Source organism: Osmerus eperlanus, chromosome 19 (assembly GCF_963692335.1).
Source record: "Osmerus eperlanus chromosome 19, fOsmEpe2.1, whole genome shotgun sequence".
NCBI lineage: Eukaryota > Metazoa > Chordata > Actinopteri > Osmeriformes > Osmeridae > Osmerus > Osmerus eperlanus.
The window spans coordinates 7997632-8024188 of NC_085036.1; the positions used below are offsets into that span (position 1 = coordinate 7997632).

The 26557-nt window shown below is 52.2% G+C and overlaps 1 protein-coding gene and 1 long non-coding RNA gene across 2 annotated transcripts in view; both read right to left on the minus strand.

The window, feature by feature from the left end:
* specc1 (sperm antigen with calponin homology and coiled-coil domains 1) overlaps positions 1-26557 on the minus strand; it is a 59469-nt gene that overhangs the window by 16342 nt on the left and 16570 nt on the right. Inside the window, 4 exon segments of the mRNA XM_062486360.1 lie at positions 4217-4395; positions 4640-4713; positions 5481-5688; positions 7260-8809. Coding sequence (XP_062342344.1) covers positions 4217-4395; positions 4640-4713; positions 5481-5688; positions 7260-8809 — 2011 coding nt within the window.
* On the minus strand, positions 279-4208 carry LOC134040122 (uncharacterized). Its single transcript, XR_009932852.1, has 2 exons — positions 2824-4208; positions 279-1992 (listed from the first exon to the last, which is right to left on the minus strand). It is a non-coding gene; the product is annotated as an uncharacterized LOC134040122 (long non-coding RNA).

Genomic DNA, 26557 nt, shown 5'->3' on the forward strand with positions numbered 1-26557 from the left:
GATAAACCCGAGGTTCTAGGCAGCCTAATCAGATTACAATGTCAATAACCGCTAACCTGCCCTAATTGAGGATTAAGCGCTCGATAGGGTTCGGGGTACAAATGATTCCTCCCGACTCCTGCTGTAAACACCGGGCTGGACTGGCAGTGAGTGATGAAAGCTCGTCATTGATGGATGGGTAAGGGGATATGAGGTGAGGAATCTGACAAGGAAGCAGTACTCGTTTCACCGTCCAATGAGAGCAGACTCCAAACAAGCGTACACAAGCATGGCCAGACTGGAGTCAGTTCATTTATTGACTTACCAATGAACAAATACAAAAAGGTTGAACCAGACAAACACTGTACATTTACTATGTCTCTGGATAAACAGCATTGTATATTTTGATCGGTCACAGGCATACAACCAGACTCACTCAACCTACGAATAACTTAAAATAGTTGCACATTCACTGGGTAGTTGGATAAAGGGCTGAACTGCAGACAGATACAGGTTTAGCACATCATCTTTTCCAGGTGGTATTTTTGGCAACATCAAACCAACAGTCCTTAATGTTTGTCTCTGGTTGAGCACTATGGCTTTTGTAAGACTGCAGTAATATTATACGTCTCATTAAGGGGGAGTGATAATAACCTGAGATCGATAGGATGCCAGTAAGTCTCCGTGGAGGTTTATGGGCGACAATGATCAGATGTCTACCCTGAATAAGTGAGTAAATGGATTGTCCTGAAGGAGGGGTTGCTTTAGAACGAGCAGTAAAACGTTCATAGTAAAAATAAATACTACTACAGTTTCACCAGCTCTATGTGAACACACATTGTGAGTTGATAATGTTGATATCGAGGCACAGCTGTAAGTTTGAGGCAGTGATAACTGATTAGGCATCTACCACCACGGCTTCCATGTGTCTTCCTCAGTACTTGCGTACTTCCTATTGTTGCTATATGTGATATGTTACTGCAGCTCAGCATTTACCTCAAACGGGTGAGCATTTACAAAGAGTGGTTCAACACAACTCAGGTCCGGTGCAAAGGTAAATCTGACCAAGGAGCCCAGTTCATGAGCTGCTGGATTATTGGTTTATAGTGCCTCCTAGTGGTTCATAACAACATCACACTCACAGAACGACGTGGTGCAAATAACTTGTGGATAAAAGCGAAAGGCGGCTTGTTTTCTCCAACTAACTTACCACTGTACAACACCAAACATGTGTTTGCAAGGATAATCTCATAGAAGTGAAATTTTGTGGTCATTGAACTTCACGAAACGTAAACATTATTAAACCACTTAACAGATAGTGATTGCAACAGATAATCCAAACAGCCCATTACTGTAGGACAGAGATGAGGGGGAACATAGGTTTGTGAATAATGCAACTAGAAAACCTCTCTGGCGAAATGTATTATTATCTCTCAGTTGAAGTTCGGCCACAATATAGAGTTGAGGAGATATGTCAGGAAACAGACAGATTCTCGCTGGAAAGCAGACATCTATTAGAAATGAATCCAAATGAGAAGCTATTTAAACTTGTTAAATCTAACTCCACTGTTCATATAACTGGCCAGCCTGTTGAGATAGCAAGACAACTCTATCTACCATGGCAATTTCAGCTGTTAAAAGGCAAATGAAAAAGACAGAAAAAACAAATGTGTCTGCAAACTGATCACTTCTCTTGACCGAAGGAAAATATCGTCACAAACATTTGAGCAAATATGCAAATGACAAATACATTTTACTCCAAATATTTCCAAAAGGACCGGTTCACGAGTACAGTAAATCAGTGAATCCTGTCGGTTTGGGAATATACTGCATCGGTACTGGTCACCCTGGCATGTGATCAGACCTCTCTATACAATGTGACGTTTAGCATGGTGGTACTGAGGAAAACAGATCAGTACAATAACACTGTGTTCATCTGGGCTCGGTGTGGCCGGTGTCTCCTACCGGCCCTCCACGGCAGTCTTGGTATCAAAACTGGCTCCAGGGCCGAGTCTGAAAAAGAAGAACAAGACCTTGGTGAAGACCGATGGAAATATGAAAATAAACGAACCTCATGAAATCCATTTAGGGGCTGAATCTGTCATTGCTTGTCAACATTTCTAGAGTCGTAGTGTATTGGAGTCACCGCATTCTATGACTACACCAATGCAGTCCTAACCCATGCATCTACAAGGAGGGCCATCCAACCTGATCTTAAACAAGTCCTGTGTGTTCATATCTATGTGCGATCTGGATATAATCCTCCACCTGATCAAGCAGATGATTCAATAGCAAGAGAGCAAATCATCAGTCCTCATGCTGTATGGTGGACAAGTATCAGGTAGAGGAGTTATTCAAAACAACAACAGCAGGGGGCGCCGAGGATCTACAGTTTAGTAGCTGGAGTCAAGCAAAGCAAACCCAGTTCATCTCCCCTCACCCCCCCCCGGAAAATTAGATGAAAGGCATCTCTAGGTTTGGGAAGCCATCCAGTCAGACAGACAGTCAGACAGACAAACAGATAGTCAGACAGATAGTCAGACAGACGGTCAGACAGCCGGTCAGACAGCCGGTCAGACAGCCGGTCAGACAGCCAGTCAGACAGCCAGTCATGACAGACATTCAGACAAACAGATAGTCAGACAGATAGTCAGACAGACGGTCAGACAGCCAGTCAGACAGCCAGTCAGACAGCCAGTCAGACAGCCAGTCAGACAGCCAGTCATGACAGCCAGAGAGAAGCAGCAGAGAAGGTAGCAGTGCGTTAGTGGGAGGATCAGTAGCATCACGCAGGCTGGCTCTAACGGCATTCACTCTCAAGGCATTCAGTGTCAGGACACTCACCTGGGCTTTACATAAGGAGCCTTGTCACAGGGGCTTCCTGCTGCTTCAGCTGGGGGAGGGGACGCGGCATACCGGCTAGTCCCTCGGGAGGGCGCAAGGTCAAGCACCTCACACTACCTTAGCGCTGTTTCAGCTCAGGTGTTTACTGTTGTGAATAGTGCCAAATAGGGAGACCCTTCACTGTTCCCTCCAGCGCAGGCTTTTGCTCAAACTATGGATATTTTGTGCTCGAAAAAGTATTATTTATCGACTAAACCGGAAATAAATCAAACAAAACACTGGATATCTTTGATCGTATTTTCTCATCTACAGTACGCATGTATGTTTGAATCTACCACTGATTTTCAGGCTTGGTTATTTAGTTAATTGTATTAATTGCGGAGTGGCGATACAGATCCTGTAGCCCTCTCCAGTCCAAACTCACACAGACCTCCTCACAGAGGAGGTGACTGGCCCAGCGATCGGCATGAAGGACGTACTAACACACACCCCCGCAGCCTTCACACACACACAGTCGACTGAAGGGTGTTACACCACTAACACCATTAATTCAATCAATAAAATACGTTTTTGGTGCAGCAGAAATAGTGGTGACACAACGTTTATAAAAAATAAACAAACACAACAGCGCAGAGTTGTCCAGCTGTATTTCACCAGCATCCGTTTTCCTGACAACTGACGTGGTTATGCAAAGTTGAATTTATTTGTTCTAGAATGCGATAAGAAGGGCTAATCATGGAAACCTTCATGTGCGTCTGTCTAAACGGTGCTGGTAGTAGTGAAGTGACAGGCTAGAGTGTTGCTACAAGTCGTTGGTTTGAGACGGACCAGGCCAGCCAGAGAGTTTGCAGCTGCTTGAGGATACAGAGAGAAGTACTGCAGGAGAAAACGGCTAATCTATCAACAGGGTTTGCCAAATCCCAGGACTGTTAAACCCCTCCAAATCCAAGGATTTAAGATGAGAAAATCCTAGGATTTGAGGTATTAAGATTACACTTTGTTAAATCGAGAAATCATAAACTACTATTGGGCGGAAACTAAAATTCAATGCAACCCCTCCCGAAAAAGGCCCCCCCCCATTGGCACAATCTCCTCGGAAAAAGTTGACTTTCGGGAAGCTTCTTAACAAATCTGTCTCAGATCACAGGGAACCCAAACGTCCGTCTCCCACCTGTCTCCCACAGTTAACTAGGACCAGACCATACATTCACACCGACAGTGGGATGTGGCAAGCCCTAGGACAGAGAGGGTGTGTTAGGAGAGAAAGAGAGAGAGAGACAGCGAGGCTACAGCCCGATGCTGAGAGGGACGGGGAGGCAGGGAGAGGAAGGGGGGAGGGTTAGACAGAGACAGAGGAGAGGGACCAGTGGGGAGGGGTGGGGTGACGACCTACCTGCCGACCCCCTGCAGCTGCTCCAGGTCGGAGGAGAGCTTGGCGCTGTGCTCCTGCTCCTCCTGCAGCCTCCTCCGCAGCGAGCGCAGCTCCTGCTGGGCCTCCACCTTGATGTCGTTGGCCACCACCACCGCCGTCTGGAGGTCCGCCTGGAAGCGCCGCCACTCCTCCGTCTCGTCCTGAGGCACACGCGGGGCACGCCGGTGAGGAGCGGAGACACGTCCCACACACATGCAGAATGTGCTCACGCATGTACAGTGGGAGATCTCCCTATGGGATCTCTCAGACTTGGGGAAGACCAGTGGGAGATCTCCCTCTGGGATCAGACCAGTGGGAGATCTCCCTTTGGGATCTCCCAGGCTTGGGGTAGACCAGTGGGAGATCTCCCTTTGGGATCTCCCAGACTTGTGTGATCTGACTCACCTTCATCTGCTTGCTGAGGATCTTCAGCTGTCGCTCCACCTCAGCCTTCTGCTCCTCCAACTTCTTGACTTGGTCTGCAGAGGAGGAAGGTGGGAAGTCTTTGAGAACATTTTCCCTGAAGAACGTCACATAAATAAACCGACTTGACATCCTACAAAGCTCATACTGTAATGCTTCAATTGTTTTCTTCTGAAGGCTAATCTGGTAGGCGTGTTCATCTATCACAGTCTCGAAGTGTGTCTCGTTACAGCTGTGTGGTGTTTGCATCTCGAGACAAAATGTGTTTTTAATTTACTGGAATTGTGTTTAGAATTATCACAGGGCTGGCATTAGTTATATACATGACTGCATGATGTGTCTGACTTTTTCCTAGTTTGTCCCAAGTCTTGTAGCATCCAGATACAGGGCTCAAGCTGTCAGTGCAAATCTAGATGCATGCGAGAGAGAGAGAGAGAGAGAGAGAGAGAGAGAGAGAGAGAGAGAGAGAGAGAGAGAGAGAGAGAGAGAGAGAGAGAGAGAGAGAGAGAGAGAGAGAGAGAGAGAGAGAGAGAGAGAGAGAGAGAGAGAGAGAGAGAGAGCAAGAGATAAAAAGAGAAAACAACTCGGAGTGACAGAGATGGAAAAAGACAAGGAGAGAAGGAGTGAGAAAGAGAGGAAGACCACTAGCCCTCTAACCCCTACACCTGGGGAAAATCCATCACACTTCATTTTTTCCATCCCTGACCAACAGTATGAGCTGTTCCCACGAGCAGCTCAGCGTTCAAGCTAGGACCTCCCTAAGGTCCAAACGAGAAGCTATACGCTGTCCCTTGGGGGTGGAGCCGGCGGGGCTGACACTCACTCTCCAGGTCCAGGATGGCCTGGTTGGTGTGCAGGTGCACCGCCCTCTGCTGCTCCACCTGGTCCTCCAGCTCGAAGATGGTCTCCTTCAGGTCCTTGATCTGGGCCTCGGCTTGCTGCCTGTCTTCCTCCAGGGCGCTGACCCTCTCGCTCAGGTCCAGCTCCCTCCTCTCAGCCCGCTGCTGGACCAGCCGACACTCCCCCTCCGTCTGGGGGGAACACACCAGATGACGGGTTAGGTTAGTCGGTTCGATGGGGAGGGATTGTGTTTTGCGGTGGCCGCCATGAGGTGGCGCTGTTGCCGGGGGTGAATCCCTTTCTACAGCAGGACAACGTATGAGGCGTTTCAGCGACACAGAGAGACCGTGTGTGCTCCTCGGCCAGTTCGAACACGAAGCATCCTGTGGTGTGTGAAGGTGATATTATGACAGCCCTGATTCAGCACAGTCTGATGTCAAGAACAGGAAATGGGAAATGCAGTTTGACGCCTACACTGTCAGTGTCTGTGCCGATGCATGAACTCGAGGTGAAAAGGACCAAAGCAACAGCTGTTGATGGTCTGTCCCCAGTTGAGATTGAAGGTGACGATGACTCACCGATCTTATTCCATTTATAGTTCATGGTCTTGGAGCACGACTGATCCCCTCTCACTGCTATTAGGAGGCATTGGTGCAGTGCCCGTTTGAATCAAATACTTTTAGGATCTGGCTAACAGGGTGGGTCTCAGAGTGCATCCTGCCATGTGGAGAGATACCATCTTGGAGTGATCCATGGCTCGGTGCAGCTCAACATGGCGGCAAACGCTATGTTTGGCGAATCGCTCATCCAAACGACAGTCAACACTGCAGGTCGTCCCTAGCGACACACCGGCTGAAGGTGCCACCTACACCGTCATACAGTACCCTTTTTTTTAGGTAATTGAGAAAGACAGATTCCTGCCTTTACAGTTCGATGAACTGACAGTAATCTACTGGAAACACAAACAGTGTGTGGCATTAAACCTTCTCCAGTAGATTACATGGGCCTCATTTACAGAGCACGACGCTGGCGTCTGGGGCCACGAGGGGGCGGAGACCTCCCCCTCTCGCCCTGGCGAGGCCAGGAGGCCTGAGTCCGATTCACCTCGGCTCGCCGTCCAACAGTGATGACATCACAACGCTGAGTCACAGCTGCTCGGGACACACCCCGGGATGACATCATCAGCAAGAGATGACAACCCAAACCCAGAGATTGGATTGTGTGAGATGTCAGGGGGGAAAACCACAGCTTGGGCAATGATCCCCCTTTCACAGGATATGACTTCACTTGTCAGGGTTGAGATCCTGGCTCCTACAGGATATATAGTCTGTCTAGGCTGGAGTGCTATTCAAACCATTATGGCGGTCTGACAGTGACTTATTGTGTGCACAGTTAAATATGAGCAGGGAGGCGTGTGTTTGCACTTTCACCACAAAGACGAAACGGCTCTTTGCTAATCCTTGTGCACACCTGGTGCTAACAAGGAAGGGATAGAGCAGAGACTGTGCACTCCTCCAAATCCTGTAAAGGAAAACATGTTCCTCTAACCTTTGCTCTCTTTGAAATCCACCCGAGAGTCTTTTTATAATTCTTCCTCTCACAAGATCATGCTCAAGCTTCATTGAATTCGGTTGAATGTGAGATGCGTGATGTGTGATACAGTGTCCCTATGAGCCTTCAAGAATGTTATGTACCTGCGTGTGCAGTCTTAAATCCCAACCCCTCACCCATCCGCCGACACCCTCCCCCGTATCTCACCCACCTTGGAGAGCAAGGCCCGGACGTGCTCGGCGTCCGCCTGGGCCTGCAGCCGCTCCTGCCGCCCCTCCGTCACCTCCCCCTCCAGCCTGTCTCTCTCCAGGTGGGCCGCCTTCAGCAGGCCCTGCAGCTCCGTGTTGTCGCTGGCGCTCTGCATGGCCTTCAGCTCGCACACCTTCTGCTTCTCCACGTCCACCTGGGCCCTCAGGCGCCCGTTCTCCCCCCTCAGGCCGTCGGCCGCGGCCCGGAGCTCCTCCAGGGCCCGGGCGGCCCGACCTCCGGCCTCCACCTCCCTGGCCACGCGGGCCTGGAGGCCATCCCTCTCCTCCCTGAGGGAGCGCGCCTGGCCCTGGGCGTCCTGGTGCTCCTGCTCCAGGGCTCTCAGGCTCCCCGTCAGCTGCTGCTGGATGCCCACCAGCTTCTCCCTCTCGAAGCGCGAGCCCTCCACCAGGTCCGAGTACCGCTGCTCCAGCTCGGCCAGACGGGGCCCCTGGCCGGCCTCTTCCTCCTCCTCCGCCTCCCTCTGGGCCTGGAGCAGGGCCTGCTCCTGGAGCCTGGAGGCCAGGGCCTCGTTCTTCTGGGCCAGCAGCTCCAGCCTCTCCCTCTGCTGCTGCAGGGAGGCCTGCAGGAGGCCCTTCTCCTCGGCCAGGCGCTCGTTCTCCGCCGTCAGCTCCTGGACCACCTGCTGCTGGTCGGCCAGCTCCTGCAGCGTGGCCTGGAGCTCCTCCGATGTGCTGTGGTGGCTCTCCTCCATCTTCTGGATCTGCTCCGTCAGGCTCTCCACCGAGGGGTCGCGACCCCCCGCCGCCGACAGCCCCTTGACTACGCCGCTGCTCGCAGAGTCGGGCCGCGAGGGGATCTTCTCAAACTCCGAGGAGTCGGGCGAGGGGGAGCCCTTGGTGATGTCGCTGCCGGAGGAGGCGGAGGTTTGGAGTGGGCTGCCGCCGGCGGGCGGGCGGGGGAGTGCTGACGCGTCGTCGTCGCAGGGGAGCCCGTTGACCGAGAGCTTGGAGGGGCTGGCGTTAGAGGTGCTGTTGCTGGAGAGAGGAGAGGCCTCCAGGGACAGCAGCTTCTCCTTCAGGCTCTGGTTCTCCTCCCGCAGAGCAGCTAGCTCCCGCTGGAACTTGCCGTTCTTCTCCCTCAGCTCCCCCACCAGGACCAGGGCTTCGCCGGGCAGGCCCCGCCCCTGCTCGGGGCCTCCCTCCTGGGGCGAGGGGGTGCCCGAGGAGGGGGAGCAGGAGGAGGCCTTGCCCCGGCAGCGCTGCAGCTCCATCCTCAGCTTGCTGATCTCAAACTCCTTGGCCTTGGCTTCCGCCAGCAGTTCCTTCACCTGGCACTCCAGCAGGCCCTTGTCGGGGCCCTCACAGTCCGCCCGCCCCTTTGCGGAGCCCCGCTGCTTGGCCAGGGTGGACAGGCTGGAGGTGCTGGAGCTGGGCACCATCTTCTTGGCTGTGGACGTCCTCAGCTGGTCCCTGAGAGACACGCGGTCTCTGGGGACGGTGGGAGCGATCTCCTTGGGGGCTGGGATGCCGGACTTCTTGGCTGGTTGGACACCTGTGAAGCAGAGGTCCAAAACAGATTCAGCGTATGCTGTAGCTACTTGGAGAAGCTGTCTAGGGCAGTTAAAACACTTAGAACTTCTCTTACTGAAGTCTAAGTATGAGGTAATGTAGCCCTACCCGACTAAAAACAGCTACACACTGTTACTGAGCTAATTTAAAGAAGTTTTCCCATTATATCTGCTAACTATTAAACAGATTTATGAGGATTACCTCCAGCCAGTCCATTGATTGAGCTGGTAAGGTTAAGATAGCCTCTTGTGAAATAGACAGGCCATAAACTTATTTCCATTCAGGCCAAGCTAAACCCTTCCAGCAGTGATGACGAACCGTGTCTCACAGCTAGCCAATGAAAACAGAGAGCCAAATGACGCAATAGACGCAAGGTGGTCCTTCACATTTCAGTTCTGGAACAGAATAACAAGACACCATTCTGGCATCCTAGTTAGTTGGTGACTCCACTACTCAAACTAATGTTGGTCATGTCAAATGATTCTTTCATACTGCATTCACGGTGCTCTTCTACCGTCATGGTGTGTGTGTGTGTGTGTGTGTGTGTGGGGGGGGGGGGTCTGTCTGGCACCATATCTGTGCTCCCGAAGCATTCAGAACTCAGCTGGGGCCTTTCAGTAGCATCAGCGTGGGCAACCAGCTGTGGCTTTCCAGACCCCTCACAAACATGAAAAGCATTTACTGCCCCCCCTCCCCCCCCTCCCCCTCCCCTCCCCCCCTCTGCATGAGCGGAGCACCGTTTAAAAGCTTGTATTGTTTGATTTCAAATCATCAGCAAACACCAACACACATAGGGGAGGTTTTTGTATCCAGGGATGACAATGGTGGTCCGTCGGCACGTGGAACATTCCAGGACAAAGAACCTCAGACAGTCAGCCGAGCACAAAGAGAGCCTATGTGTGTGTGTGTCTGTGTTTAGGACCCAGACACACACACACACACTCTTTCATTAAACCCACAGGGCACACACACACCCCTACATGGGCACAAAGATGAAGCAGCTAAACACACACACACACACACACCTAAACACCAGATTACACAATAAAGACAAACATACAGAGCCCAAATCACACAACTACAGGCATCCTGATCGTATTTGGAATGGGTATCCGATTTCCCCCGGGGCGTTTTCAAGCATCCTCCCATTGACAGCCCACTTTCCTGAGACCATCACCTCATTGTCTAGACTGGCAAATGTGGCTATGGCTGCCAAGCCTGGCACAATCTGCACAAAAAAGTGCGGTTTAGCATTCTAAACCTGCGATCCTGTGGATGAGCTGACACAACCGAGACAAGGGCAAAGAGAACACAGTCAGACACACTGGAACAACCTTGAGCCACACGACTATATATAGCAAAGAAATGTCTTGCTTTTTATAATAACAATGTCAAAAATGGTCAGGTTGCAAAAACGCATAATAAAAAATGCCACATAGTTCCAGTTTCAGTACCCAAAAAATGTATACAAGTAAATGCTATAAGAATCCCAGACAAGATTGGCACACAGACCGTGGACACTGGAGGTTGGGCACCCGGTCCCACAAGAACGCGGAGGAGAATCGAACCTGACTACTCAGCTCGAGTGTGAGCGAGCTAAGCCAGTCGCTTGAACTCCCATGAATCAACTTAGTGTATCTCTCCTATCCGTCAGGTCCAGACCCTCAGCGGTATTACCCAGTGGACTCTGCCAACACCTCCCCCCGCCATAAAAAATCTATAACGATTTGTCTCTGTATTTCACAGTGGATGCATCCCTTCCAGACAGAATGAGGCCAGGCGCTCCTAAATTATGCATATTATGAGATGTAAGATTTTAACACCTAGATTGAAGAACAAAGAGTTTGGGGTATGTTGTGAAAGAAGCACTACCACATAGCCTGTGGTATCACCCCGAGTACAAAAAAACATCTATTAAAACACACAGGTATGCATATGCACAGTCCGACAGAGTTGTGTTGAGTGATCACATTTCCTGGTGACGAAGGCCATGGGAGACCCTTGTCTGTCCATCTGTCTCATCACAGACGCCTACGGGCACGTGAAACAGAGGACAGCTAGGGGGGTCCGTAGCCTACCTCAGACCCTGCAGGGAACGGAGGAGGAGGGAGATGGATGACAGAGGGGAGAGAGATGGGTGACAGAGAGGAGGGAGAGGGAGAATGAGAGCGAGGGGAAACCGAGGAGGAGAGAGAGAGATGAAGAGGCGGAAGCGTTGAAGAACAGTCATTTTCCATGATGATGACTAATGGGTTGGGAGTGGGGACTCTCTGGGACATCGACCATTCATTGGTCGATGTCCCAGAGAGTCCCCCCCCCCCCGCCCAGCTAAAGATCCGCTTCTCCTCCGCCCCGGCAAACCGAATCAAACCCAGATGGGGGAGCGCTCCGGATGAACTCACTCCTCTCTGGAACCACCACCTCTCGCTTGCTGCACCATGACATCACTACCCCTCCGTCTCCGGGCACATGCCGTAGTGTGACATAAATCAAAAAGAAAATCACGACGAGCCAACGCGGGCCGTACGGCGCGGCGCTGGGGGGGGGGGGGTTGCTGGAACACCGCGGCGGCTGGGACATCTCGCTGCGGCGTGGAGAGACTGTGACAATGGAGCTCTCTCTTTTCTCCCTGAGCCACTGTAACCAAACCTGGCCTGATATGGGGAGGCACGCGGTGATGGATGAGAGACGCCCGGTTGGACACACCGTCTCAAGGCCAGCGCACAGCAGCTGCTCGATTGTGAATCATCCCATCAAACGCACGCTACTCTGCCAGCCTCAGAGGAGGGCAGACTAGCGTGCCGGGAAAGAGGGGGAGGGGGGGAGAAAGAGAGAGAAGAGAGAGAGAAAGAGAGAGAGAAAGAGAGAGAGAAAGAAAGAGAGATAGAGCAAGAGAGAAGGAGAGGAAGGGAAAGAGAGAGAGAGAGAAAGAGAAGGAGAGGAAGGGAAAGAGAGAGAGAGAGAGAAAGAGAAGGAGAGGAAGGGAGCGAGAGAAAGAGAGAGGACTCAGGCATCCCACGGGCTGAGAAGTGGGCTGGAAAAGAAGAAAGGTATTGAGCCTCAAAGTCTCCATCTCGTCTGCAGGGATCACCACGGCTGCCACCTGCCTGTCGTGGGAGAGAAACAAACTAAGTCTGTTTATCTAAGCCATGTTTTTCCGAATATACAAAAAAGTTGAAAGCATTCATTATGATTGAATTACAGGCACTGAGATAATAGGCAAGAGAAACGATTTGGAAGTAGCAGTTGAGAGAAAAGCTTCCTGGCTCCGGAGTTAGCATGGCCTGACTAACCTTTAGCTGACAATGTCGTGTTAAATGTTATTCGTCTATTTTTAGCAGCAGACATGGGAGTAAAGCAGAGTGAGTGAGTGAGAGAGAGAGAGAGAGAGAGAGAGAGAGAGAGAGAGAGAGAGAAAGAGAGAGAGAGAGAGAGAGAAAGAGAGAGACAGAGGGACAGAGAGACAGAGAGAGAGACATAGAGAGAGAGAGAGACAGAGAGAGAGAGACATAGAGAGAGAGACACGTCAGTGTTCCTCAGTTTTGATTAGAAGTTGTCCTCTGGGCTGGAGGTCCCAGCTCCAGTCCCATTCAGCCCCGGTCAGTCCTGGGAATCTTAAAAATCAAGCCCCAGGAACAACGTCTGGACTGGGGGAGCTGAAAAGCTCACGGAGGTGCCTCCCTCCACTCACAGAGAATAAATCCTCCCACAGCCTCTGGGGACTGGCTCTCATTGATAGCGTGTAAATAATCTGAAACACCAGCTTTGGAGAGAGAGAAAGGGCATGCGCTGCCAACAAGAATGGGCTCACTGTCATAGAGGGCCTCTTTCATGCTCAAGAACAAGGAATAGTGGGGCCTACTGAACATTTCGTGACACAGTGGTTTAGTGTTTTAAAGCATGGCCATTCTCAGCGGGGGAGAAAAGTCATTTTCTCAGCGCTGAATGGAGTGGGCTGTGTTCACTCAGAGGTAGAAGGTGTTGGATGAGCAACCACATAAACTCTGTTCGGCTAGCAAGTTTGGCTTAGGCAAACTGAAGGGACTATAGCCAAAATCAACAGTCCTTTGGAAAGCAGCTAACCCCAAATAAAACGTTTAAACTTCCATCGGCGTGTTCCTAAACAGAACCCTCCAAATGTCAAACATCGACAGTGGACGAGTGTTACCTCATTCAAAATCGCGTTGAATCACTGTTGCTGGAACGAACGCGCTGTTTACATGAACTCATACTTTAATTAAAAAGAATGCAGCCTGCTTTTCCGATGATCTGATAGCACTCCATGACTTAACGCGAGTCTTCCTCTCATCATAATAATGCACCCTGGCCATATCTATCTCTCCAATGAAGACTGAGCTCTCAAATAACTTGAGTCGTGTGGCTGGACAGACTCCAGCATTGGCCCGACAGCTGCCAAGACGGAACACAGTGCATTGTGGGCCATGCGGTCCGTCTCTGATTTACAGCATGTGGGTGGACATAAGAGTAAGGCATGACAGATTAGCGATTCTGGCTCGTCAAGAGTCAGGGCCCTGGCACTCAGAGATGACATTGTGATACAATGGCTTCACTTCAATCAGAGACGACCTTTTGATCGAGCCCTCCTTCTCCCCCTCCGCCTCCCAGTCAGTGGAGTGCCAGGAAGTCCAGCCTCATGTTTTCCAGTCAGGTGGATGTGGGGTGGTACATTCTCACACAAACAACACCAGCCTCACTGTCTGGCTGCCTTTCCTATTGTCCAGCGGACAGGATGGGGTAAGGGAGTGGGGGTGGTGGTGGTGGGGTGGTTCAACTGGAGTTTATCTGTCAGACGTTGGGCCTCCCTGGAATTCCTCTCCTGGTACTGGGAGAGGGAGGGGGGAAATACCGGAGGTTCTATGTGCGTCATGGTGACTATGCATGGAGTGGCCTGGATGTCCCCTGTCCACACTGCACTGAATGGAAACCCCATGACATGTGACACTGTAGTAAACAACGGAAATATGGGGATTATTCACTCTCACTGCTTAAAGAGATTGTTTTCGATCATTCCACAATATCTGGGCCACTTTTTGGGGGGTCTTTTCGACTTTACTTCTTTCGATTGAGACAGTTTGACATAAAAGCCGGGAGAGAGAGGAAGACATGCAGGGAAAAAACGAACCTCGGCCCCTGCGGTATGGAACACTTTCTACGCGCTGCTTATGCTAATATGGGCCTCTGATCTTCGGAAGCTTCCAGCACGTCAAAAGAACTCCCAGCAAAGCTGAACCTCAGGTCGGCTACAGGACATGACATCATGTGGAGGGGGTGTACCGTTGGGAGAGTGGAACTGCAGATGCATTCGGCTCAGCCCCGCTTCAGAGCCAACGTTACCAGATCCATTTTATGGTCCAAGCAGCAGGGGATATTATACATACTAAAGCATTGGGAGAGCTCTATTAGTGCAGGATTTAAATAAGTCCCTCGTTTCCCATAGACCAGATCCACTTTGGAGCCATTTCAGGGACGAGGGATTTGATTTATCCTCTGTGAAGGGCAGTGTAATTGGGTTTGCCGGGGGACAGTCAAGTGTGTAAATCAGGTAGATGGTGGTCAGGATTCTGCAATGTTCCCCAGGACAACGGAGAGCAAGCGCACCTTAGGCAGCGGTGCACTTAGACAACACAGCAGTCCAGCGGGAGGCCTGATCCCTGGGCTTACTGGAATGATTGCGTTGGCATTGTACACAAGTGCACTTTTGGGAGAAGTCCACGATCTGATCCACACACAGAACAAAGCAACAACTCTTCCCTTGTTCGGTGGAAATGTTTTTTTTTACCCTGCAGATCTTTCATGGTGCCTACCAGTCTCCAGAGAGATTACCATAGGTCTGAAAACCCACCTCCATGGATGTGGAAGGCAGGAGTGATCACCCCAGTGCCTGAGCAGATGGACTCTTCACTGCCAGACCAGGAACCCAAGAGAATCTGCTATCAGGGAATGCTGATAGCAGATGAAGATAAGGAATAAGGCCTGATCTGACCCTAGGAGCTTGTCCAGTGGCTTGAGAGTAGTCCACGATATACAGCACGGATACCAAAGTATTTCCAACAAAGACATTTCACAGAGGAAATCAAGGTCTCTTTCAAAAGATCAGAGATGGTTGTCAATGTTATGCACCAACTGAGAGGGTGTGAACTTGGTGGAGCACAGGAAGGTAGGAGGGAGTCTGGCGTGTCTCGCTATGAGGGATAGGCGGGATTAGAATGGAAGAACCTGTCACCATATTGGCTGAGGTGATATTTCCTCCTTTGGGCCCGTCCAATAATAATCATGCATATAAATAAGAGCGAGCAGAATGGATGTGGCTTGGCTGGGGGCTGATAGGACGTTGTAAATCACCCGGTAACGCAGGAGAAACGCCCAGCCGTCGAGCCCAGTTGCCGGTATCAAACGGCTGAGTCACTCCCGAGTGGTGACATGTTGACTTGCAATTCGTTAGGAAAATAGACTTGCACTCCGAACATAGAAAAGCCATTACTAGATTACAGAGTGTGCAGGAATGCTGCTTTGCTAAGTCTGAACAGAGATATCCCTCCCCCAGAGTTACAGGAGCAGCAGGCGCAGGAGAAGAAGTCTGGGCAAGCACGCCCCACCTCCATCGTATGCGTGAGGAAAAAAAACAGCCATACTGTGGATCCAAGGCCTTCTGGCAAGTCCATTGTCAGCAGGTGGTACATCAATCACACTGATCCACTGCTGAGAGGGTGAACCTACCTTTGTTGTTTTAAAGGAACTGTAGTTTGCGGGTCTGTAGCTGTTGAAATGCTATGCCGTGCAAACAGTATTCGGAGCCCAGTTAGCCCGCTTTCTGCTCCAAATGTGAACCGAAAAGCAGCACGCTGTAAAGTATTGATGGGAAAAAGAAGCAATTCCACAGTGTGGCTTCTGAGAGAATAAACGTAGTAATCGCATGCGGATGGTAATGCTGCAGTCGTAGCATCGTTTGGTGATCAACCAGGCTTTGATGACACCAATTCTCTTCAAAGGCTGCAGTTAGTTCAGGACAGCGGTCCACGAATCTCTCGTGTTTCCCATGGTGGGGTTTATTCGAGAAGGGGCTAAAAGGTGAGAGCATTGGCTCCACCAAAGACGTACATCAGATGACCCTGTTTACAAATCAAACACTCCATTAGCAGGCCTGACTAGATCAAAACGACAGAAGGAACCGGTTCAAAGGAAATGAAGGGAGCACATGGACCCATGAGAACTCTGGTTTCATCTGTTTTCAAAACATAAGCTTCCCTGACCTTCTCTACATCGTTTATACATTAGTCTGATGATTCAATACATACTGTAAGCTACTGCACAATTTAGGAGAGAGCAGGCCTGGGAGAGAATCTTTCCTGGAAACGGCAGTCAAAAGGATAAGAGATAATATATTTGTGGGAGGATTAGGTTGAGAATGGGAGATTTTACCAGGCAGGATTTAAAAGGTTTGAGGAGGGCAACACACGCACACAACTGCAATTGAAAGCAGAACATAACAAATTGTTCAGTAACTTTAGCATTGCAATATGTTGTGTATTTGATTGCATGACCTTCATTGTTGGAACAAGCCACTTCCATCCAAACTGAGATTAATGTATCCACTGCTAGATGAAATCCAGGGCTGGTACGTGACCTTGCATTAAGCTGCTGTGCTTGGATTAGGGCACATCACACACACACACACACACACACACATCACACACACACACACATCACACACACACACATCACACACACAGGCTTGTGGGAGGAGATGTCAGAGCCAGCAGACAGGGACTGTTCTGGAGAGCCCACAGATAAAAACGTGTGAAATGTGTGCACGTTAAATGTGTCATCGACGGAGTCAGAGTTCATTGCCTTTGTGTTCGCCTAACGCGCATGTCGGCTGTTCAGCGGGACCGCGCACGCTTTGATGTCTGTGTGTTGAATGGTTACCCGCAAAACAGGGACATTTACGCACAGGACACACCTTGCTTTGTCAACAGAGGACGTTTGGAAACACGCAGGTGTTGACAGTGCCGGCTGTTCCCCGCTGTTTCCTGAGGGCCGGTCCCCACTGTGCTCTCCCTCTGCTCCGAGCACCGCTGAGGCGGCACATTTCTCCTGTCTTCCCACATTCTTTAGCCTGCGTCAGAATGCCATGAACTCTGGGTTGTGCAGTTATGCAGGGAGGGGAACTAGAGATGGTTGGTCTTGGGCTTCTTCAGAATCCCTCTCCCAATCAGGGACAGTGCAGCGTTGCCTGCGAGACAGACGCTCTAGAGCCTAGCTAGCTCCGCGGACTCCCTCCCAGGGCTGTGGGGAAACGTGAGAGACAATGGCGGAGCCTGTCAGAGCGGGCCCAGCTGTCTGTCTGTCAGGGTCAGCGGGCGAATCTGCTGACGAGGAAACACGCGCAGAGGGGGTGTGTGATGCGACACGGCATCACACACTTCGGCGAGGAGGCACCTGCCTTGACAGGTACACACACACTCAGGGCAACTTGCATGTCGCCTTGCAAAAACACACCTGCGTGACCAGACACATCAAGTCAGGCCATCACTGTAAATAACAATTTGTTCTTAATGATCTTGCCTGGATAAATAAAGGTTAAATAAAAAAATCAACAGCACACTCGGGGGGGGGGGGGGGACGACATCTGTGATGCAAATAGTATCACTCAAGCAGGGAAGGGGGCGGGGGGGGAGGCTATTTATCCGAAAAAGTATTGTCAGTGGATATAAAAGAATTCCTCTGCGAGAATGCGAGAAAAAAAAAACGAGTGCGTATTATGGCAGTCTGATACGTTTGGGTTAGGCGGCGCTGTGACTTGAGAGATCTCTTCCTGTGAGCCCGCGGTGTGTCCTGAGGTGAACCGCTGCTCCCCGCCCTCCCCGGCGCCCCAAGACTGTGAGCACAGAAAAACAAACAGCCCTGTTGTTCCAAGGGGACCACCACTGTTATTGTTGCGTTGGTATCGCACAAAAAAAAAAACCCCGGCACTATCAACCCCTCTCCTGCTTTTCCCAAGCCTCTGGCAGCTTCTCCCGGCATTACCGCTACCTCCAAACATCTCCACTACGCTGGGGGAGAAACCGCAGAACCGTGCAGCGCGCTATCCTTTTTTGAGCATAAGAAAGGCTCTGGTCATCTCTCCCTCTCTCTCCCTCCCTCCGCCCTCCTCCTCCTCGCTTCACCACGGGCCAGAGGTTTTAATCCTGCCCCTCTCGCCTCCGGAGTGCAGACGGTCTGACTGAGGGGAGGCCGGTCTGAAAACAGGCCCCAGTAGGAGTCCATATTTCCCTGATAAGGTCATCGTGAGAGTGTCTGTTGCTAGCGCGGGGCACCGGACCGCTCGTCCAGCGAGGCGGTAGGGGGAGAGCGGCGCAGACCTCCCTATCTCGGCCCCAGACCGCCATCGCCTCCTCATCCTTCCACTCTGAGATAGCACCGTTTTTCAAATCGCTGACAGTCTCCCCCCCCCCGTTGTTTCCCCTAACGCCGGTTTCCGTGCCTACCCCTCGACAGGGTTGTTCTAATCTACAGGCCTGACACCATCTCTGACTAAACACAGATGGCCCGACAGGCGATGCTCCGCTGCCTAATAGGACTGTCAGACTCGCACAATTCCCAGTGGTGGTGAAAACCATTTCAATTGAGATATTACGGGGGCGCTAGTGTGAAAACGCCTCATTAAAACGGAGGTACAACCGTTCATGGTAATGCTCTGGTGTGCATCGTCCAGTGTACGGTGTGTGGGGACCACGGTCGAGAGAGTCACCCTGGATCTGTGCATCTTTCGAGGTCAGAGGACAACGCGGCGAAAGGCGAACGATCGATTCGTGAACTGATTCATGAACGAACGATCGATTCACATTGAATCTTTGGAGGTTCCAACTCTAGGACGGAGCTGCGGACCTCCGATATTCATAATAGCCTGATTAATGAACGTTCCTGTAGAGGGTAGAGATCTTCATGGGGTCTAACAGAGCCTGACTCTATGGAGGGCGGAGAAAGCAACCCTTCCTGGACAGGAGAGGGGGAGATGGATGAAGGCCCATCCACTAAACAGCAACGAGCCTAAGGAGCCCTAACAAGGAGGGGGGGCTAATTAAAAGACATCCTACAATGAGTCTAACATCACACGCCGTTTTTTTTTCCTGTTTGCAGCCTTCGTTCGAGGCTTCTGTTCCAGACGGTGCACTCCGCTTCTACTGAGCCAGGGACTGTTGGGGCTGGTGATGGCGTGGGGCTTCCTGTGTGCTTCTACTGAGCCAGGGACTGTTGGGGCTGGTGATGGCGTGGGGCTTCCTGTGTGCTTCTACTGAGCCAGGGACTGTTGGGGCTGGTGATGGCGTGGGGCTTCCTGTGTGCTTCTACTGAGCCAGGGACTGTTGGGGCTGGTGATGGCGTGGGGCTTCCTGTGTATGTGATGAGTGATGCTTCACAGGTGGGCTGGGGAGGTTTGACCTCACGTGAACCGGAGCAGCAGCCATCGCGGTGGCTGGGTGTCAGGCCAGGGAGACGGGGAGAAAATAGCCAGACCCCGGGGGGATGGGATACCTCCCAGCTGTCTTACAGAGGGGAGTCATCGGAGGAGCTTTTGGAAGACACCTCACTGTGTGTGTGTGTGTGTGTGTGTGCACAAGCGTGGGTGTGTGAGAGCGTGTCTGTGAGCGAGGGGGGTCAGTTTACGCAATTGTATATGATTCACAGTTGCTCTGGACACAGGGAGAGAATCCTCTTTCAACCCAAATTGGGTCAGTAGTGAAAACACAACTTTTAGTAGCGCAAGCCATGACGTGAAAAGAGCTTCATCGTACCTCGGCGAGATCCCGTCGACTCAATAGCTCGACTGTGTACGGACGGGTCTGTGTGTGTGTCCTTCCGACTTTACGAGACCTGTTGGAGAGGAGGGTTGAACGCGTGCGTGTGACTGGAAAAGGGGAGCTAATCTCCCCAGGCATGTGGCAGCTCCCTACTGTACCCTCCCAATGCTAGCGTGCTGCGCTATCTCCCGACACACACGCTACCGCTACCAAATGACATGGCTTAACACCCGCCAGCTGATAAACGCTGTGTAGTGTGTGTGTGTGTGTGTGTACTGAGGGCCCAGGCACACTGGCTGCCTGCCTGGCTCTGCACTACGCCCCAGCACAATGAGTAACACTGGGATTCCACTGCCCACATTAGCCATAAACAAGAGCCCTCTCAATGGACTGGAAAGGGATTCATATCCATGGATCGCAGCAAACAGATGCATGAGTCAAAAGGCATGGCTCATGTCGTCCACATACCTGGCCACACACACACACACACACACACACACACACCAGGAGAGAAGCGTCCACTGAGGACAGCAGCAGATTTGGGGAGGGAAAAGACATTGGCACTTGCTCTTCGCGTGCCAAGTCGGCTGAGATGAATTTAAAAGAGACTTTGAAATGGAAATGTGCATCTCTGTCTTTCCTCGGGGTACAGGGAGGGTGTGAGAGATACCATCTCCTCCCCTGCCTCCCGCCTCCTGCCTCCTCTGAGAGAGAGAGGAAACTGCTTTGAAATCAACCACAGTCAACATTTTTCATGTCCAGACACCCTCGGCAAACACAAACGCAAACACACACACATACACACTCACACGTTACACAAAGAATCATTCCGTTTAAAGAATGTAGCCAATGAGGGAGGAATGCTCCTCGTACCTCCAGTAAAGATTCCTCACTATCATGTGCTCTCATGTATACAACTGCAGGGGCATGTTAGTTAGATCTAGCACCGCCAGCACAACGTCTGCCTGGCGCAATATGTCCAACAATTAATCATTTAAATGGGATTCTCCGACACGCCATGAGATCGTTCATAACTAGGCTGTTTGGCAATGCCGGCTTTGCCTCCCACATCAATGGGGTACAAAGACAGCTAGTCAGTGAGGGAAGCGGAGAGAAAGAGAGCTACTGAAATACAGAGAGAGACACTGAGACAGAGAGATAAAGAAATACAGAGAGAGAGAGAGACAGTGAGACAGAGATAGAGAAAGAGAAATACAGAGAGAGAGAGAGAGAGAGAGACAGAGATAAAAAAAATACAGAGAGAGAGAGAGAGAGACAGTGAGACAAAGAAATACAGAGAGAGAGAGAGAGAGAGAGAGAGACAGTGAGACAGGCAGATAAAGAAATACAGAGAGAGAGAGAGAGAGAGAGAGAGAGAGACAGTGAGACAGAGATAAAGAAATACAGAGAGAGAGAGAGAGACAGTGAGACAGAGAAAAAGAAATACAGAGAGAGAGAGAGAGCGACAGCGAGACAGAGAGATAAAGAAATACACACACAGAGAGAGAGACAGTGAGACGGAGAGAGAAAAAAAAAGAGAGAAAGAGAGCGAGACAGAGAGAGAGACACAGTGAGAGACGGAGATAAATACAGAGACAGTGAAAGAAAGAGAGAGATAAAGAAAAATAGAGAGAGAGCAACAGAGAGCAACAGAGAGAGGGGGAGACAGCGAGAGGAGACTCCGGTCAGAAGATACGTTCAGTGATGGAGAGCCCCGACGCGCGGTACGGCAGCACACCTGACTCTCCCGGCTCCTCGACTCTCCCCGCCTGGTTCCCCATGGTGGTGCGGTCCGCTGCTCCCAAGGTCCACACCGGGACGGACTAATCCAACAACCACGACCACAGAGGGGGGTGAGGGGGGGGGGGGGGTAGTTTGGAGGTGGGGTGGGGGGGGAGTCTGGCTCAGCTCAGGACCCAGGAACACAGTCTCCTATCCTGCACGGCACTATCCCGCACAGATCCACCGGCGAGAACAGCAAAAGCAAAAAAAAAAAAAAAAAAACCTTGTTCCCTCCTTTTTCTTCTTTTCTTCTCTCCAGCCTTTCTTGTGGCTGTGTGTGTGTGTGTGTGTGTATGTGCCCCACTGCCCGGTGTATGTGTGTGTGTGTGTGTGTGTGTGCTGCCGAGGTCCTGCAGGCTGGTGACAGTGACACACTGGCAGACAGGCAGCACCGTGTGGGCTTCATTAGCCCAGTGACGGCTGGAATCAGCTCAGAGGAGGCGTGGCTTGCCCGGCCGTCGACACACACACACACACAGACGCACGCACGCACTCAGAAACGCACCCGGCCACTCCTCCCCCTGCTCCTACTCTCTGCCTGACAGCGCGCTGTTGACTCTCCCAGAGTCGGTTCACTCTCACCGCTGACATTGGAGCAGAGACGAACTGCTGCTTTTAGCAGGGGGTAGAGAGAGAGAGAGAGAGAGAGAGAGAGAAACAAGAGAGAGAAAGAGAGAGAGAGAAAGAGAGGACAGGAGAGGGCAGAGAAGGGAGGGCTGAGGGGAGGTTAAGGAGGCAGGAAAGAGGAGGAGGAAAGAGTCTATTTGTCTTCTTGGCGGAGCCTGACAGGCGAGCTCTTTTCTTCCTTTGCATGTGAACTCCCCTGACCTCGTCCGTCCAGCGGAGGCAAGGCTGGACGATTGGCCGGAGCTCTGGCAAACCATCCCGCAGGCTTCCAAACACACACACACACACACACACCCATGTGCACGCACACAGCCCAACCCAGTGTTTTCATAGCATGGGTCTGTATTATGGAGCGCTGGGGGGGGGGGGGTGTGTGTGTGTTTGTGTGTGTGTGTGTGTGTGTGTGGAGGGGGGGTGACGGGGGGCCCCCCAGGCTGCTTCTGCCAGTCTCCCTGCAGCGTGCTCAGCAGGGGGGAGGGAGTGTGAGGAGGGGAGAGGGTCTGTAAGAGAGGGAGGGTGTGGGAGGGGAGGAGGAGTAAGAGGGAGGGGGTGTCAGGGAAGGAGAAGGGAGAGGGGAGGACAGGATGTTTTTTTCCCAGTCTCCCTCATTTACAATATATGTATGTGTGCGTGAAATATTCATGATGATAAAAGCTACAGAGGGGAAACTGAGGTTGGGGCCGAACTTGATGTGTCATCTTTGGTTGGTTTGGTTTCCAGTGAGCAGTGTGATCAGAGAACATTGCTCCCTTTGTATCAGCCTTCCTCTCCCACCGTTTCTCCATACGTGCATGTGTGCAGTTGTGTGTGTGTGTGTGTGTGTAATGTTTACCCCACTCTCCCCTCCTAACAGCGTTATTACAGATCCACAGACTTCAGCTGTAGGATGCTGTGTGGAGCTTTTGGATATATCTCATAAAAGTTGCGTGTGTGTGTGAGATGGTAAATAAACTGAAAAGCAATTTCGCCTCCTTCCTCCTCTCTCACTGCTTCCAACCTCCATCTCCCCCTGTAAGCCCTCTCTCCCTCCTCCCTCCCTGTCCTCCTCCCTCCCTCCCTCCCTCCTTCTCTCCAGTGCCCTGGCCGCTCCTCGTGTTCTCCACTGATCCAGTCTTCTGTTGGTGCTCATGCCTGCAGAACCACCCTCTGTAAACAAACACAGCTCTAATCCATCTAAGAATGTTCTCCTCGCCACAGGGTGCCCATCCCAGGGGCCTCTCAGAAGGTCTGGCTAGGGGGGGGGATCCTTTGAGTCTCAGAAGAGTTCCTATAGCTTAGATAGACGCACAGTGTTGTTCTGTATGGTTTGAGAACTTCTGGACTCACACCCATGTCTATGTGGAGGAGGGGAAGAGAAGGGATGTATCCGTATTCTGCGTGAACCTGCTCGTCTTGTGTGTGTGTCTGTTTGTGTTCCCGTCAGAGTGTACGTGTCTGTCATGGTAGAGTGCTTATAGAGGCTGTGGAGCCCCAGAGGGGCCAAGGTGTGTCTGATTCATTCATGTGAGAGGGATGAGAGGACCGGGCCCCCCGAGGGCCACATGTTCCCCTAACCCCCCCCCCCCCCATCACCACCACCACCACCCCTCCCCAGTCCTCCACCCCCAGACATCCATGCCTGCCGTCTGAGCACGTCCACAACCGACCACGAACCCGAACCCACTCTTGGATGCAAGCGCCTCCGCGCCCTCCTCCGCTCATCCTCCTCTCCTTCTTCTCTCCTCGATCCCCCCCATCACTCACCGTGACAGCCCCCACACACACACACACACCATTTATCATCCCACGCCGACGCCTGGACGAGCTCGCACGGGAAAAGCGGCCGGCCTGCTCGGATTACCCAGCCAGAACGGGCCGCGTCGGAGGGACGGGGGAGAGATGGATGCAGGGGAGAGGAGAGCGAGGCGCGCCATCTGGAGGAGAGGCAGCAGCCCATATGGAGGACCACCTGAGGGGTGGCTCTGCTCCATCAGTCACCGGGCCCTCCGTCTGCCCCCCCCCCACAACCCCCCGCAGGCCAGACCGCTGGGGGTTAAGTATGGAGGAATTTGAACCCCCCCCCCCCCCCCCCCGAAAAAATGACACAGCAAAAAAATGAAAGCTCTATTTCACAAACCTAGCAGCAGAAGTAGACAGTTTGAGAGAGAGGGGAGTGAGTGGGAGAAAGAGAGCGAAAGGGAGAGGGAGGGGGGAGAGAGGGGGAGAGAGAGAGAGAAAGGGCTGCTGTTGAGAAACTGCTCACCGTCAGCACCACCATTAACTCCCAGTCCTTGTTTACCGCCAGTGAAATATCTCTCGGCCGGGTCTTAATGAGATGGAGATGAGTGCTGAGCTCTGGCGTGGGGGGGGGGGTGACGTGTTGGAAGTTCTCCCGCACCCTGCCTGGTGCTGATGACTCAGGCGGAACCTCCCTGGCTGTCCTCCCTCCCAGGACCAGGACAAGTCAGGCCTGCCAGCCTGGAGGGTGGCAAGCCCTCACCAGTCACCCCCATGTTACCTCAAGACAGCCACAGCCCTAACCCTACTGGTCCAAGTATAGGATAGGAAATCAACAGGCTTTACAGATATGCCTCCTCCCTTCAAGGACAGAGCAACGCAACGGCGTGCGACAGCCGGATTGAACGGGACTGTGACATCCCACAGTCTGTTAGCCTGCCTCGGTTTAAAGAGAGGCCAGATACGGATGCTAAGCAGGTACAGAATAAGGAAATGGACTGTGTGGTATGGAGCTATGCCCAGCACATATCCCAGCGCGTGTCCAGGGCTGGGCAGGGGGTTATTTATAGACCGGCTCTGTCCTCTCTCCCTGTACTCCACCGGGGATGTTCTCCAGCAAAAGCTGCCGTTTAAATATTGATGAGGCGCTTAAATAAGTCATGGGTGCGTTAGTCCCTTGTCTGGCGGCACAGCGTGGAGGATGTAGCCTGGTTTACCGCTCGCGGCGCGGCGGATAGGAGGGACTCCGTTACCCAGACACACCGGGGTCGTGGCGTTAGCTCGGCCCCCTCATGATGGCTGGCCCTGGGTCCGGCTGTGGAGCGGAGGACTTGATGCAGGGCGTTGTGTGGGTCCGGAGGACCTGGCTGTCTCTCTCTCTCTCTGCAGCAGTAATCAGTGTAAGTGCTGGGAGGGACCAGGGGAGGGGAATGGGGGTTTGGCTGTGGGACAGGCCGGCTGCAGGGACGCTGGGGTGGGGGGGAGGCCTGGTCTCTGGGGGTTAGGCCCCGCTCTGGACGAAAAGGCACTCACTTCACTAAATAAGCAAACGAGTTCAGGTGTCGTCCCAGAGGACCCAGATGACAGCTTTTAGCTCGTCATCCTCGAACAGGCAGACGGGAGGCGCAGACTGAGCTCTCTCAACACGGAATCTAGAAGGAAACTCAATAGGTTCTTCCAAATTGAGGGACATCCACTTCAAATCAGACCGAAATTTGCATCCACGACAATGAACAAAAGCGCTGCTCGATTTGCGACGTTCACGTTTGACAGCGAGTCTGCGTGCCTGACAGTGCCGTTGGCCCTGTGTCAGTCAGGCGTCTCTTCAAGTGACAATGAGCTGAAAGGAGTGTTAACGAGACAAACTTGACGGATCCGACAGCCGACATAAAGACTTAATGAGGCACACCTTTCCAGTTACGTAATCCCTTCTGACAAAAGCTAAACCAGCCCCTTCAGAGGGGTGGAGAACACGTTGACAAAAAAACCCTGGGAGCTGTGCTTATCTCCTCCACAGCCCCCGGTACGTACGCTATGACAGCACAATCTCTCATCTCGACAGGCAGCCGTGTCTAGAGCATTAGAGTCTGAGAGCTTTTTTTGTCAGGTTTCCCTCTTAAGTATTAAAGGTAACCCTCCCCTTTTCCATCGTCAACCCCTGCCTGGACAGCCCCGATTCTGCATATCACATCCCAACATCCCCTTGGCAAAATACCACAGAGGGCCCCCGGGTCACCTGTCTAATCTGTATTCAAATAAGCCGTCTCCCTGGAGTGCCATCTCTGAGGGAACAGGAGGCGGGTCCTGGCGTTCAGACGGCAGCTCCGCTCCCCAGCTCCGCTCCCCAGCTCCGCTCCCCAGCTCCGCTCCCCAGCTCCGCTCCCCAGCTCCGCTCCCCAGCTCCGCTCCCCAGCTCCGCTCCCCAGCACACACGGCTGACTGGCAGTCCTGCTCCCACGTCTCTGATGGGAGGGCTGGGCTGGTGACGGCTCCATGAGGACCAGTCTGACCAGTCCGGTTCACTGTCGACTGCACCTGCCTCAGCCTCGGGGCCACTGGCCTGTGTGTGTGAATGTGTGTGAGAGGGAGTGTGTGAGTGTGTGTGTGTGAGAGTGAGTGTGTGTTTGAGAGAGTGAGTGTGTGTGAGAGTGTGTGTTTGAGAGAGTGAGTGTGTGTGAGAGTGTGTGTGTGAGAGAGAGTGAGTGTGTATGTGCTCCTGGGAGGCCCATGCTGAGTCACCGAGCAGATACTGTCAAGCTGTATTAGGTGTGAGGTTTCTGCACAGA